General features: G+C 35.8%; 2 protein-coding genes across 2 annotated transcripts; both read left to right on the top strand.

Moving 5' to 3' along the window:
- Positions 1 to 1688: 1688 nt before the first annotated feature.
- LOC145120655 (late embryogenesis abundant protein At1g64065-like) lies at positions 1689 to 2604 on the top strand. The gene has a single exon (XM_079056458.1). It carries the CDS (start codon positions 1737 to 1739, stop codon positions 2409 to 2411), a length of 675 nt encoding a protein of 224 aa, XP_078912584.1. The 5' UTR covers positions 1689 to 1736; the 3' UTR covers positions 2412 to 2604.
- Positions 2605 to 2890: 286 nt separating this feature from the next.
- On the top strand, positions 2891 to 10981 carry LOC145121321 (uncharacterized). The gene is made up of 5 exons (XM_079057088.1): positions 2891 to 3102; positions 4927 to 5210; positions 10001 to 10231; positions 10351 to 10683; positions 10905 to 10981. Exons 1-5 carry the CDS (start codon positions 2891 to 2893, stop codon positions 10979 to 10981), a joined length of 1137 nt encoding a protein of 378 aa, XP_078913214.1.
- The last annotated feature ends 920 nt before the right edge of the window (positions 10982 to 11901 follow it).

Here is an 11901-nt window from a genome sequence, read left to right as displayed (position 1 = left end):
AATTTGAAGAAAATGATATACTGACCCAAATAGGCCTCACTCACTGGTATCTGAGCAATTCTTCCTGTTGCTTTTTACAGAACTTCCTTCTTGTACCAGCAAACCATCACCGAAAAAAATTATATATACTTAGTTAAAAACGAAGTATTATAATACGAAGTTATAAATGGTACTATGGTTAAAAAAATAATGAAACTAAACATTTTAGATTTAAAAAGGTAGATGTAATTATTAAAAAGTTTTAATATATATATATATATATATATATATATATATATATATATATATATATATATATATATATATATATATGAGAACAAAAATACATATTATTGATATGTTATATATATATATATATATATATATATATATATATATATATATATATATATATATATATATATACGAGAACAAAAATACATATTATTATATATATATATATATATATATATATATATATATTAAAGTTGTGGAAGACAGGAATAGTGAAGTTGACATACTTTGTCCAGGTTTGGTCCCTTGATTTACATATCCGGTCCCTATACTTCTTTAATTAATTTATTCATATCCTTTTGTTTGTGTTACATTCAACTTCCCATTTTTTTGACAGAATTGGTCCCTGTATTATTGTTGGAAGTTAGGAATACTAAATTTGGATGTTTTTTGGAAACTTTGATCATTATTCTTTACCCATTTTGACACTTTTGGTCCTTGCAATCAATATTTTTACACTTTTTTGGAACCTTTTAATATTTAAAGTTTGGCCACAAAACTTTAACGGTTTGACAACTTGATCCCTTTTCTAAAAAGTTGCTAATTCCTACCCCTTTAATTCTTTAGCCATTTTCACACTTCTGGTCCTTGCAGTCAAAACTTTTACATTTTTTGTCCGGGGCAAAGCCCGGACTTTTCATCCTTGCACTTTCTATGTCTGTCATATTTATCAATTCGGAAACAACATTAAAAGCTTCTAGCCCCCGCGTAGCGGGGGTAACCTTTCTAGTTATTATTATTGATATGTTTATCAAAACTACTAATGAAAACTATAACTTTTATTGTTTGTGTTTGGCAAGAAGCGTTCTGAACGTTTGGGAGCTTTTAGCTTCTAGTGTTTAACAAAACGCTCCGTTTTGAACAAAGAGTTTTGTTTGACAGTACAAGCTTTTTGCGTTTAGTTTAAATAAAACGCTCCAAATCCAAAAACAACCTCACGTAGCGCTTAACAAAACGCTACGAGCCATCAGCTACCCGATACCATCTATTTTTGACGAACACGCCCAATTATATATGTTAAAAATAGTTATAAATTTTTAAAATATGTTAGTTTATATAAAATTAAAGGCTAAATTTTTTTAAAATACTACTTGAGATAAGTTCTTCTTTCTGGAATGTGAAAAATAGTCGTTTACATATGTGTTAAGTTAAAATTCTTCTTTCTGGAACACGCCCAATTATATATGTTAAAATATGTTAGTTTAAAATATGTTACTTTATAAAAAGTAGTCATTTACAAAGTCATTTTTTTTTATTATCTTTATTTTATTTGAAAAAAAACAATTATCTTGTCCTCTACCTTAAACTTGCTTGCTAAATTCTTCTTTCTGGAATGTGACCCAAATTCCACGTCAACGGTCAAAGTCGACGCATGACTGGCCGACTGGACAATACAAATAAGCTTCCAGGTTCCATCACCCCGAACTCCACCCAGCACCACCTTCCTGTCACCTGGATCAACCATGTCCGTACGTTATCAAAAATTTGTGCCGGAGAAACCCCAGATCCATCCTCTTTCCATCAGCGTAGATGAAGCCTTATCGACGGAATTGGAGAAACAACAACAGGGTTTCTTGAAATGCACCGTTTGCTGCGGTATCATTGCCGCCGTGGTACTCATCATCGCGGTGGTGATGATAGTCCTCGGCTTCACAGTTCTCCACATCAAAAACCCAAAACTCAGAATGAATTCAGTGGCGATCATCGGACTTGACCAGGTCAACTCAACAGATTTACTCAACCGGAACGCTAATCTGACTGTGGTGGCTGACGTCTCCATGAAGAACACTAACGTGGAGAAATTCAAGTTTGAAACTTTTAATTCAAGTCTTGTCTATCGTGAGACGGTGGTGGGAGTGGCAGATGTTCCCGGAGGGGTGGTTGACGCTAGAAAGACGATGAGACTGAAGGTGGTGTATGAGATGATGATGGCGAAGATGGCCGGAGACCCACAGTTCGGAAGTGATTTCACGGCGGGTAAGCTGATGGTGCGAAGTTATACAAGGGTTAATGGTAGAGTTAATATATTAAACATTATTAAGAGAAAAGTGACGGTTACTATGAACTGTTCCATCGCCATTAACGTAACGAGCTGGGGTATCGCCGATCAAGATTGCAAGAGCCATGTCGATATATAGGATTTTTTTTTTTACATATCTATTTTTCATGTTCTTTTATGATTTCTTTTTGAGTATTTGTTTTTATAGTAAAAATATAAAGTCGTAAATGTATATATATCCGTTTTGGAGAAAAGGAGAATTTGAATATATACTTGGGCTTGTGGGTATGATCCACGGGTGAAGTTGCCAAAGTGGCTAGCCACCTTATATATTTTCACTGTTTTTCACCCTCAACAGTAAAAACCCTAATGTTCGAAAACAATAGTGATCGCTTCATCAACCCTTAAACTAACGATCGGTGCTTTGTCAATCTAACACTGAGGTATGTTTTTCGCATGTTCTATTATATATGATCGATTATCACCTTTAAAGCTAATTTAATTTTGTTTTCGTTTTCATCAGTTTCATTGTATGGTCTACAAACTAAAGGTCCGAGATAAAAGATATGGCCGGTATTCTCGAAACAGGGTAACGTTTCTGTGTATTCAAAATCTAGAATGGAGGTGATCAAAGATGGTCTTATTCGTAGTGTGTGGGGTAACCGTTCTTGTAGCTCTGGTGGTCTCGTGTCCGTTTGCGACCCCAGATTACTGGATGTGGATTTTGTCAACACTCAGAGAAACTACATTGTTGTGGCTGACATTTGGAAGCCTCGTGATGCCAAATGTGGTCTGATAAATGTTTATGCCCTCAACATCACCAAAACAAGGTTGGTTTGTGGAAGGAGATAACTAATGTAATTGAGGATGATAGTGAAAGATCTTGGCTTTGTTGTGGAGACTTCAACGAGGTTAGAACCTCTGACGAGAGACTAGGGTCTGTTTTCAACCATAGAGGTGCAACGCTGTTCAATAATTTCATACGGGTCTATTGGATATCAACATTGGCGGTAGAAGATTTACGTAGATGACCAAGGATGTGTCCAAACTAAGTAAATTGGACGGGTTCCTAATCTCCAACACCTTTGATGCTAAGTGGCCTAACTCAAGCGTGATCGCCTTACCCAAGCTTCATTCTCTTAGGAAATAATAGGGTTTGTGGTGGATATCTAGATACCAACTTAGATCGTGAGTAGGACTGTTCACTATTTGGATAAAACCGAATTGTCCAATTGGACAATTTGGATCGGACTATTTGGCTCGAATATTCGGATTTTTGGATTGGTTTTTAACAAAACCGAATTATTATTTTGGATTTCAGATTGGTTTTGGTTTATAAAATAAAAACCGAATAGTCCAAAAAAATTGAATTGCATTTTATTATTTTGTTCTTTTTAATATATATCTTTAATAATTTATAAATTTACTAAATTATTCTTTTATTATATTAAAATTTTTCATCTATTATAATACTTTAATATGTACTTCTATTAAAAGAAAATTGTCTATAAAGTAATAAAGTATAATATATTTTTCTTGATGGTTATTTATAAGTTTTAATTCACAACTAATTAAACAATATTTTTTAGTTTATATTATAGAGTAAGTTAATACTAAAGTTATATATTTGTTGAAATGTCTTGATTCTTGAAAACCGAATTGTAAAAAACCGATCTAACCGAATTATAATTTGGTTTGATCGGATCGGATTTGAATTTAGTTTGAACTATTTGGATCTACGTTTTGAAAACCGAAATTAATTTGGATTCACTTGATCGGATCGGATTAAACCGATCCTTCCAAACGAACACCTCTAATCATGAGAACACTTTCCGAACTGATATTTCTACCATATGCATGGGTTGCAAGAAATTCAGCCTAGGATAATCCAAATGGACACTTACGATTCTAGGCACAGAAATCGTAAGCCAATTGGCTAGAAAGATTCTGTGAAAGTTTTAAGAAAACGAGAGTTGATTTTCAGGATATCACTTCACAACAAGAAGAGTCGTTTATATAATAAACGGAAATAGGGTTTCATTAGGGTTGGGCCGTCATTAGTTGCTTTGGAAGCAAGTCAGGGTAATCCGGATTAATGGAGATTTAGAGTTACCAAAACTAACGAGTTTCGTTAGTTTTACCATAATCACCCTCAAGAATCTGAATTTTCCACTAAGTTGCTTTGGAAGCAAGTCAACGAGACCCCAGCCAGGGGCTCTGCCCCTTGGACCCCGCTAGGGGCGCTGCCCCTAGACCCCGCCAAAGGGGTGCCGCCCCTTTGGAAACCCCAGACCCAGGGGCGCTGCCCCAGGACCCCCGACTTGTCGTCGAACCGGCTTCTAATTCAATCTTATACATGTGTGAACTCCGCACCAACCTGTACATATATTAGAGTAGAAATTATGAAGCCCCTTAGCTCACATGTTAGTTCCAGTTACAAAAAATGACATGGTGCGGTTACATAAAATGACATGGTGACACTAAAATCATCAACACATTCTGATCACTACCCTTTGCTCCTTGATACCAACTGTCAATACTATGGCCCCTCCCCATTTAGATTCTTTAATTCTTGGTTATTGGACCCGAACTTAAAGTATATTGTGGTTGTTGTATGGTCTAAAAACTCTCAAGGTCTTAATGTTTTTTCCAAGATTGAGAGACTCTAGAAAGTTGAGATTAGTGAAGGCTAAGTTGAGCATGTGGAAGTCCGAGAAAAAAGAGAAAAACCAAGTTGATGTTGACTACCTCACAAAAAAGGTTGCGGCTATCGACACACTCATTGAAGCTGGGTTTATTGACGGTAACACTTTAAAAGAGCATGAAGACAATATTGTTAAAATTAAAGATATGGAACCTTTTCGAATTCTCGATCTCAAACAGAAATCAAGGTGTAAGTGGTTGATTGAGGGAGATCATAACTATGCTTTCTTTCATGGTATTATTAATGCTAACCTCAAGGGGTCTCGTGTATAAAATAAATGGCATGTGGATTACTAACCCGAGCACGATAAAAAACCAATTGTTTGAATTCTTCAAGTACAAGTTCGACGAACCAATTCATAACAGGCCAAAGCTACACAACAACAAATTTAAAAGGATACCTGATGACCAAAATGAGTTCCTTGTTCGCCCATTTTCTATAGAGGATGTTAAACTGGCAGTGTGGAGTTGCAGTAGCGATAATTATGGGTTTTATAGAAAACAAAACATGTACAATGCGGAAAACAATTAACAATTAATAGGGTACATGCATCTTATAATTGGTCTATGTCATACACCTTGAAAGCAACATACAATGAACAACAAAGCCTAGCATAACCCTAATGAATTTCGAAAACTACTAAGTTTAGGGTTACATACCTTTTGATTTGTTACTGCAAACAAATCACACCAATCCTTGTAGTTGATGAACTTCGAAAGCCTATCACCAAAGAGATGATGTCTCTACTGGTTTGTACTTAAACCCTGACTACAAGAACACAAGAGGACAGAGGAGAGTGGAGCAGAAATTCGGCCCTTCTGATTGTAGGTAAGTTGGATGAAAATTATGAACCCAAGGTGTCCTATTTATAGCTGATAGGATAACCCTGGAAACCCTAATCTGAAATAAAATAATAATATACTTAATCCAGGTAGTTATATGGTTTCCTTATATCAGGGAGGATTCCAGAATGCCCATGAGGGCATTCCAAAACCATCTACAAGGGAAGGTTTTGGAACCCTTCATTTGTTCAACTTTTAAACATTTTCAGCTAAAGTTTGTGCACCTTAATTAATTCTAATTAATCCCAAAATTAATTCTAGTTAATTTTTTATTAATTCTAAATTAATAATTACAATTTCTAATTAATATATTAATCATATAATATATTAATAAATCATTTATTTCAATTTCCAATTAATTTATTATCCACATAATAAACTAACAAATTTTCCTCTCTCTAAATGCAATCATTCACAGTTGCTAGTTCTGAGGGCAACCCAAAAAGAACTTTGTTTCTAATTCAAGAATATACCAATTTAGTTATTGGTTAGACACCCTAATAAAACAGTCTCCCACTTGGATAAGTCTGTAACTACAATTATAAATATAGACCTGGAAGTAAACAGCAAAGTGTGCTTTCCTAAGCCAATGCCAAACTCTGATTCAAATCAGCCGTCGGCCCTAAGATAAGTGATCATCTATTCCTTCTCTCTTCAAGATATTGTATGAACACGAGACATGGATCATAATCAATGTTAGTGTCCAAGATTTTGTTTCTCGATTTCCCAATTTGTAAAGACTTTATTGGACTTCAATTGAACAGATCATTTAGTCCTGGCTGGACCCAACACTTATAGTGTCAACATCAAATTATCGAGGGGCCCAATGATATCGATTTTCATGTTAGGGCAAAAGGAACGAATAAACTTTGATTACATAAATGTAACATTTATTCACCAAATCATATATGATACTATGTTTTATAACATCAAGTTACTAATGCGTTTAAGTAACACCAATACACAACCGGTTCATAAATTACAACTTATGTATTTCCGTTTGAAGAATAGAAGATATTATCGTCTTAGAATTACTCGTAACAAGATCCATGAAGTAATATCTAAGTGAGGGTTTATCCAATACTTAAAATCTCTATTTTCAAAGTACTCATGAATATTGTAGCAATTCCAATTGAAATGTCTTAACTTCAATCGACAATCTACAATCAATTCATGACAGTATTAATTCACTACTTACTTCTAAAAGTATGAACGGCTGTGGAAGTTTGAATAATTCAAATTACTTAGGAAGTATAAACATGCAAAAAAGAAACACAAGAAAAAATAATTGAATAAGGCAGTACGATACTGATAAATAATTTTCTATTATTCATTCACCAAATCAATTACACTTATTTTGTTACAAGTTTCAAAAATATCACCTAACTACTAAAACTAATATCGTCTCTTAAGTCTATGTTCCTAGCATGATGGTAGTATTTGACTCTGCTCAGAGCCTTTGTAAAAGGATCTGCAACATTATATTCTCATGATACTCTCTTCACCAAAGTGTGTCCTTCTTCCACCCGATGTCAAATATAATGGTACTTTCTATCAATATGCTTTGATCTACCATGATCCTTTGGTTCTTTTGTCAAAGCAATCGTGCCTTCATTATCACAGAAGAGTTACATGGGTTCTTGAATAGTTAGAACGACTTTGAGATCTCCGATGAAGTTCTTCAGCGAAGCCGCTTTCTTCGATGCTTCACTCGCTGCAATGTACTATGACTCACAGGTAGAATCATCAATCGTGTCTTGCTTGGAACTCTTCCAAGTAACCGCTCCCCCATTCAATAAGAATACCCACCCAGACTACGAACAAAAGTTGTCTCAGTCTGTTTAGAAGCTGGAGTCACTATAACCACTCACTTTTAACATATCATTGATGCCAAGAACTAAGAACGGGTCTTTTGTTCTTCGCATATACTTAAGAATATTCTTCACCGCAATCCAATGGGCTTTGTCAGGATTTCCCTGAAATCGACTAAACATGCTCAAAGCATAAGACACATCAGGGCGAGTACACGTCGTTGCATACATGATCGATCCTACAGACGAAGCGTATGGGACTCGACTCATGTAAGTTATCTCTTCATCGGTACTTGAACTTTGAGTCTTACTCAACTTAATAGTACTATGAATGGGCAATTATCCTTTATTTGAATTCTCCATACTGAAATCCAAATATGTACTCTGGCAAAGCCTAATAAGACGATTCTTTCTATTCTGATGAACCCTTATTCCCAGAATATAGGCCACTTCCCCTAGATCCTTCATAGCGAAACACTTTCCAAGCCAAGACTTAACTTCTTGCAAAGTTGGAATGTTGTTTCCTATAAGGTGTATGTCATCAATATAGAATACCAGGAAGGTCACTATAATCCCACTAGCTTTGACATATACGCATGACTCATCTTCACTTCTGGAGAACCCAAACTCTTTGACTTTCTCATGGAAGCAAATATTACAGCTGCGAGATGTTGGATTTCTCAAGCTTAAACACTCTATCAAAGAAACATGGCATATATATAAAAACCTATGGCTGACTAATATAGATGTCCTTAGTTAACTTCCCATTAAGGAAAGCGGTTTTAACATCCATATGCCAAATTTCATAATCATGAAATGTAGTTATAACAAGCATAATCCCGATAGACTTCATCTTAGCTACTGGTGAAAAGGTCTCATCATAGTCAATCCCTTAGGTTTGAGTAAAGCCCTTTGCAACCAGCCTCACTTTGAAAGTGTGTACTTTCCCATCTATGTCGGTCTTCTTCTTGAAGATCAATTTGCACACGAGTATCTTTCGACCAGGTACATGATCAACCAAGTTCCACACTTGGTTATCATACATGAACTGAATCTTACTCTCTAGTACATCCTTCTATTTAGCAGCCTCAGGGCCCTCCATCGCTTCCTTGTAGTTAGCTGGTTCATTCAAATTTACTATTGTTCTATCACTGATAAACGTATCACCATCCGATGTAATATGGAAGCCATAGGACATTGGTGGCATGCTAACTCTACTGGATCGACAAAGGGTAATGAGTTGTCAACTGGAATTACTTCCTCAGGTTGAGTGTTAGTGTAGTATGAGGTTCCTTGATTAGATGACTCTTGAATTTCTTCAAGATCAATAGCACTCCCACTGTCCTCTTTGAATATGAGCTCTCTTTCGCGAAAGACTCCTCTTCGAGCTACAAAAACCACATTCTCACTAGGTCTATAGAACAAGTATCCAAAGGACTTTTATGGGTAGCCAATGAAATAACACATCTCGGGTTTGGGTTTGAGTTTGTCATGAGTCTCTCATCTTACGAGTGTTTCACAACCCCAAACTTTGATATGTGCGAGCGAGGGAGCTTTCCCTGTCCAGATCTCATGATGTGTTTTGGAAACCTTCTTTGTTGGAACAAGATTCACGATATGGTGGTTGTCTCTAAGGCATACCCCCATAAATGAATAGGAAAAGAAGCTCAACTCATCTTGGAACGAACCATATCTAGTAAGGTTCGATTACGCCTCTCAACCATACCATTGAGTTGTGGTGTTCTGGCAAGAGTCAATTGTGAAACAATTCCACATTCCTTAAGATAGTCATGGAACTCGATACTAAGATACTCAACACCTCTATCAGATCTGAGCATCTTTATCGTCATGCCCAATTGATTCTCGACTTCATGCTTAAACTCTTTGAACTTTTCAAAGGTTTCTGATTTATTTTTGATCAAGTAGATATAACCACATCTGCTATAATCATTCGTAAACGTCACATAATATCAATTAACATCTTTTTGTAGTGGATCTGAATGGGCCACACACATCCGTATGGATTACGTCCAATATTCATTCACCTCTTTCACATGTTCCAGTGAAAGGTGATTTTGTCATCTTACCCAAGAGACAAGATTTGCATTCATCATCTGTCCTAAGATCACATGACCCCAACAGTCCATCCTTTTGGAGTTGGGCGATGCGTTTCATGTTTATGTGCCCAAGACGACAATGCCACAAACATGCCTTGTCCACACCATTGGACGAATCAATATGAAACACATTATTGCCTAGGTTATCCACACAAGTCACAGTTTCATACTCTCAAGGTCTTAATGTTTTTTCCAAGATTGAGAGACTCTCTAGAAAGTTGAGATTATAAAAGTTTGATTTGAACATGTGGAAGTCCGAGAAAAGAGAATAAAAAACCAAGCTGATGTTGACTACCTAACAAAAAAGGTTGGAGATGCCGACACACTCATTGAAGCTGGTTTTATTGACGGTAACACTTTAAAAGAGCTTGAAGAGAGTATTGTTAAAATTAAAGATATTGAAACTTTGCGGATTCTCGACCTCAAACAGAAATCGATGTGTAAGTGGTTGATTGAGGGATATGAGAACTCTAGTTTCTTTCATGGTATTATTAATGCTAACCTCAAGGGGTCTAATATAAATGGGTAAAAATAAATGGCATGTAGGTTACTAACCCGGACACAATAAATTTTTTTTTTGAATTCTTCGATCACAAGTTCGAAGATCCGATTCATAACAGGCCAAAGCTACACAACAACAAAGTTAAAAGAATATTCAATGACCAAAATGATTTCCTTGTTCGCCCATTTTCTATAGAGGAGGTTAAACTGGCAGTGTGGAGTTGTGGTAGTGATAACGCACCAGGGACCGACGGTTTCACTTTTGCTTTCATTAAAACGTTTTGGAATATTATCAGTTCATATATTTTTGAAGCAGTGAAATATTTTCATGAATACGCCATTATCAATCCCGGAAGTAACGCTTTGTTTATCACGTTGGTGTCGAAAGTCAAAGACCCCCTTTTTATAAGTGATTATAGACCGATAAACCTCATTGGTTCTATATATATATATATATATATATATATATATATATATATATATATATATATATATATATATATATATATATATATAAAAGATTATTTCCAAAGTTCTTGCTAACCGGTTTAAGAATGTTATTGGCACGGTCATAAACCAGGAGCAATTTTCTTATGTGCATGGTAGGAGTATCCTTAACAATTTTTTGATTGTTAATGAAGTTATCTTGTGGGTTAGAAAGACAAAAAGAAGAATGTTCTCTTTTTAAGTTGATTTTGATAAGGCGTTTGACAGCCTTAGCTGGGAGTTTTTAGACAATATTCTACATCTCATAGGTTTTGATAATAGGTGGATTAAGTGGATTTTTGCTTGCTTGAACTCGGCTAAGGTTTCCGTCCTTGTTAAAGGAAACCCAACTAAGGAATTTAAGCTCGAACGAGGAATCCTCTCTCATCTTTCCTCTTTATCATTGTTGTCGAAGCCTTAAAGATTACAATGTCGGAGGCCATGGATAATGGTATTTATAAAGGGGTATCTCTTCCAAATAATGGACCCACTTTATCTCTTTTTCAGTATGCGGACGACGCTAATTTTTTGGGCGAATATTCAAAGGAGAATGCTTCTAACCTCTTGAGGATTCTAAGGTGTTTCCACCTTGCATCAGGCCTCAAAGTTAACCTCTCCAAGAGCAAGGTTTATGGCATTGGTGTAAGTATCAATCAACTAGGTGATATGGCGAATTGGATTAGTTGTAGTGTTGGAGAGTTTCCCTTCACCTACCTTGGTATTCCGGTGGGTTCTAGTGTAAGCCGAAAAGCTAATTGGGTAACATTAATTGATAAATTTAACAATAAACTCTCAAATTGGAAATCTAGAAATATATCCTTTGGAGGTCGTCTGGTTCTTTGTAAGACAGTACTTAGGACTCTTGGTTTATACATGTTCTCGCTTTTTAAAGCCCCAAGTGGGGTTATTAACCGCCTTGAGAGTACTAGATGTAGGTTTTTATGGGGTGGAGGGTTAGATAACAAAAAATTACCTAGGTTGCTTGGAACAAAGCTCTTAACTCGAAGGAAAATGGAGGTTTCGGGATTGGTAGTCTTAAAGCGTTCAACTATGCCTTACTTACTAAGTAGTGGTGGCAGTGGCGTAGCCAGAATTTTGTGCTAGGGTAGGCCAAAAATTTTACAAAATATAAAATAGTAGCAAAATACTTCAAATGATAACAAAATGT

Source organism: Lactuca virosa, chromosome 6 (genome assembly GCF_052849685.1).
Source record: "Lactuca virosa cultivar CGN04683 chromosome 6, Lactuca_virosa_CGN04683_v6, whole genome shotgun sequence".
Taxonomy (NCBI): Eukaryota; Viridiplantae; Streptophyta; class Magnoliopsida; order Asterales; family Asteraceae; genus Lactuca; species Lactuca virosa.
This window is presented reverse-complemented; position numbering and strand designations above follow the sequence as displayed.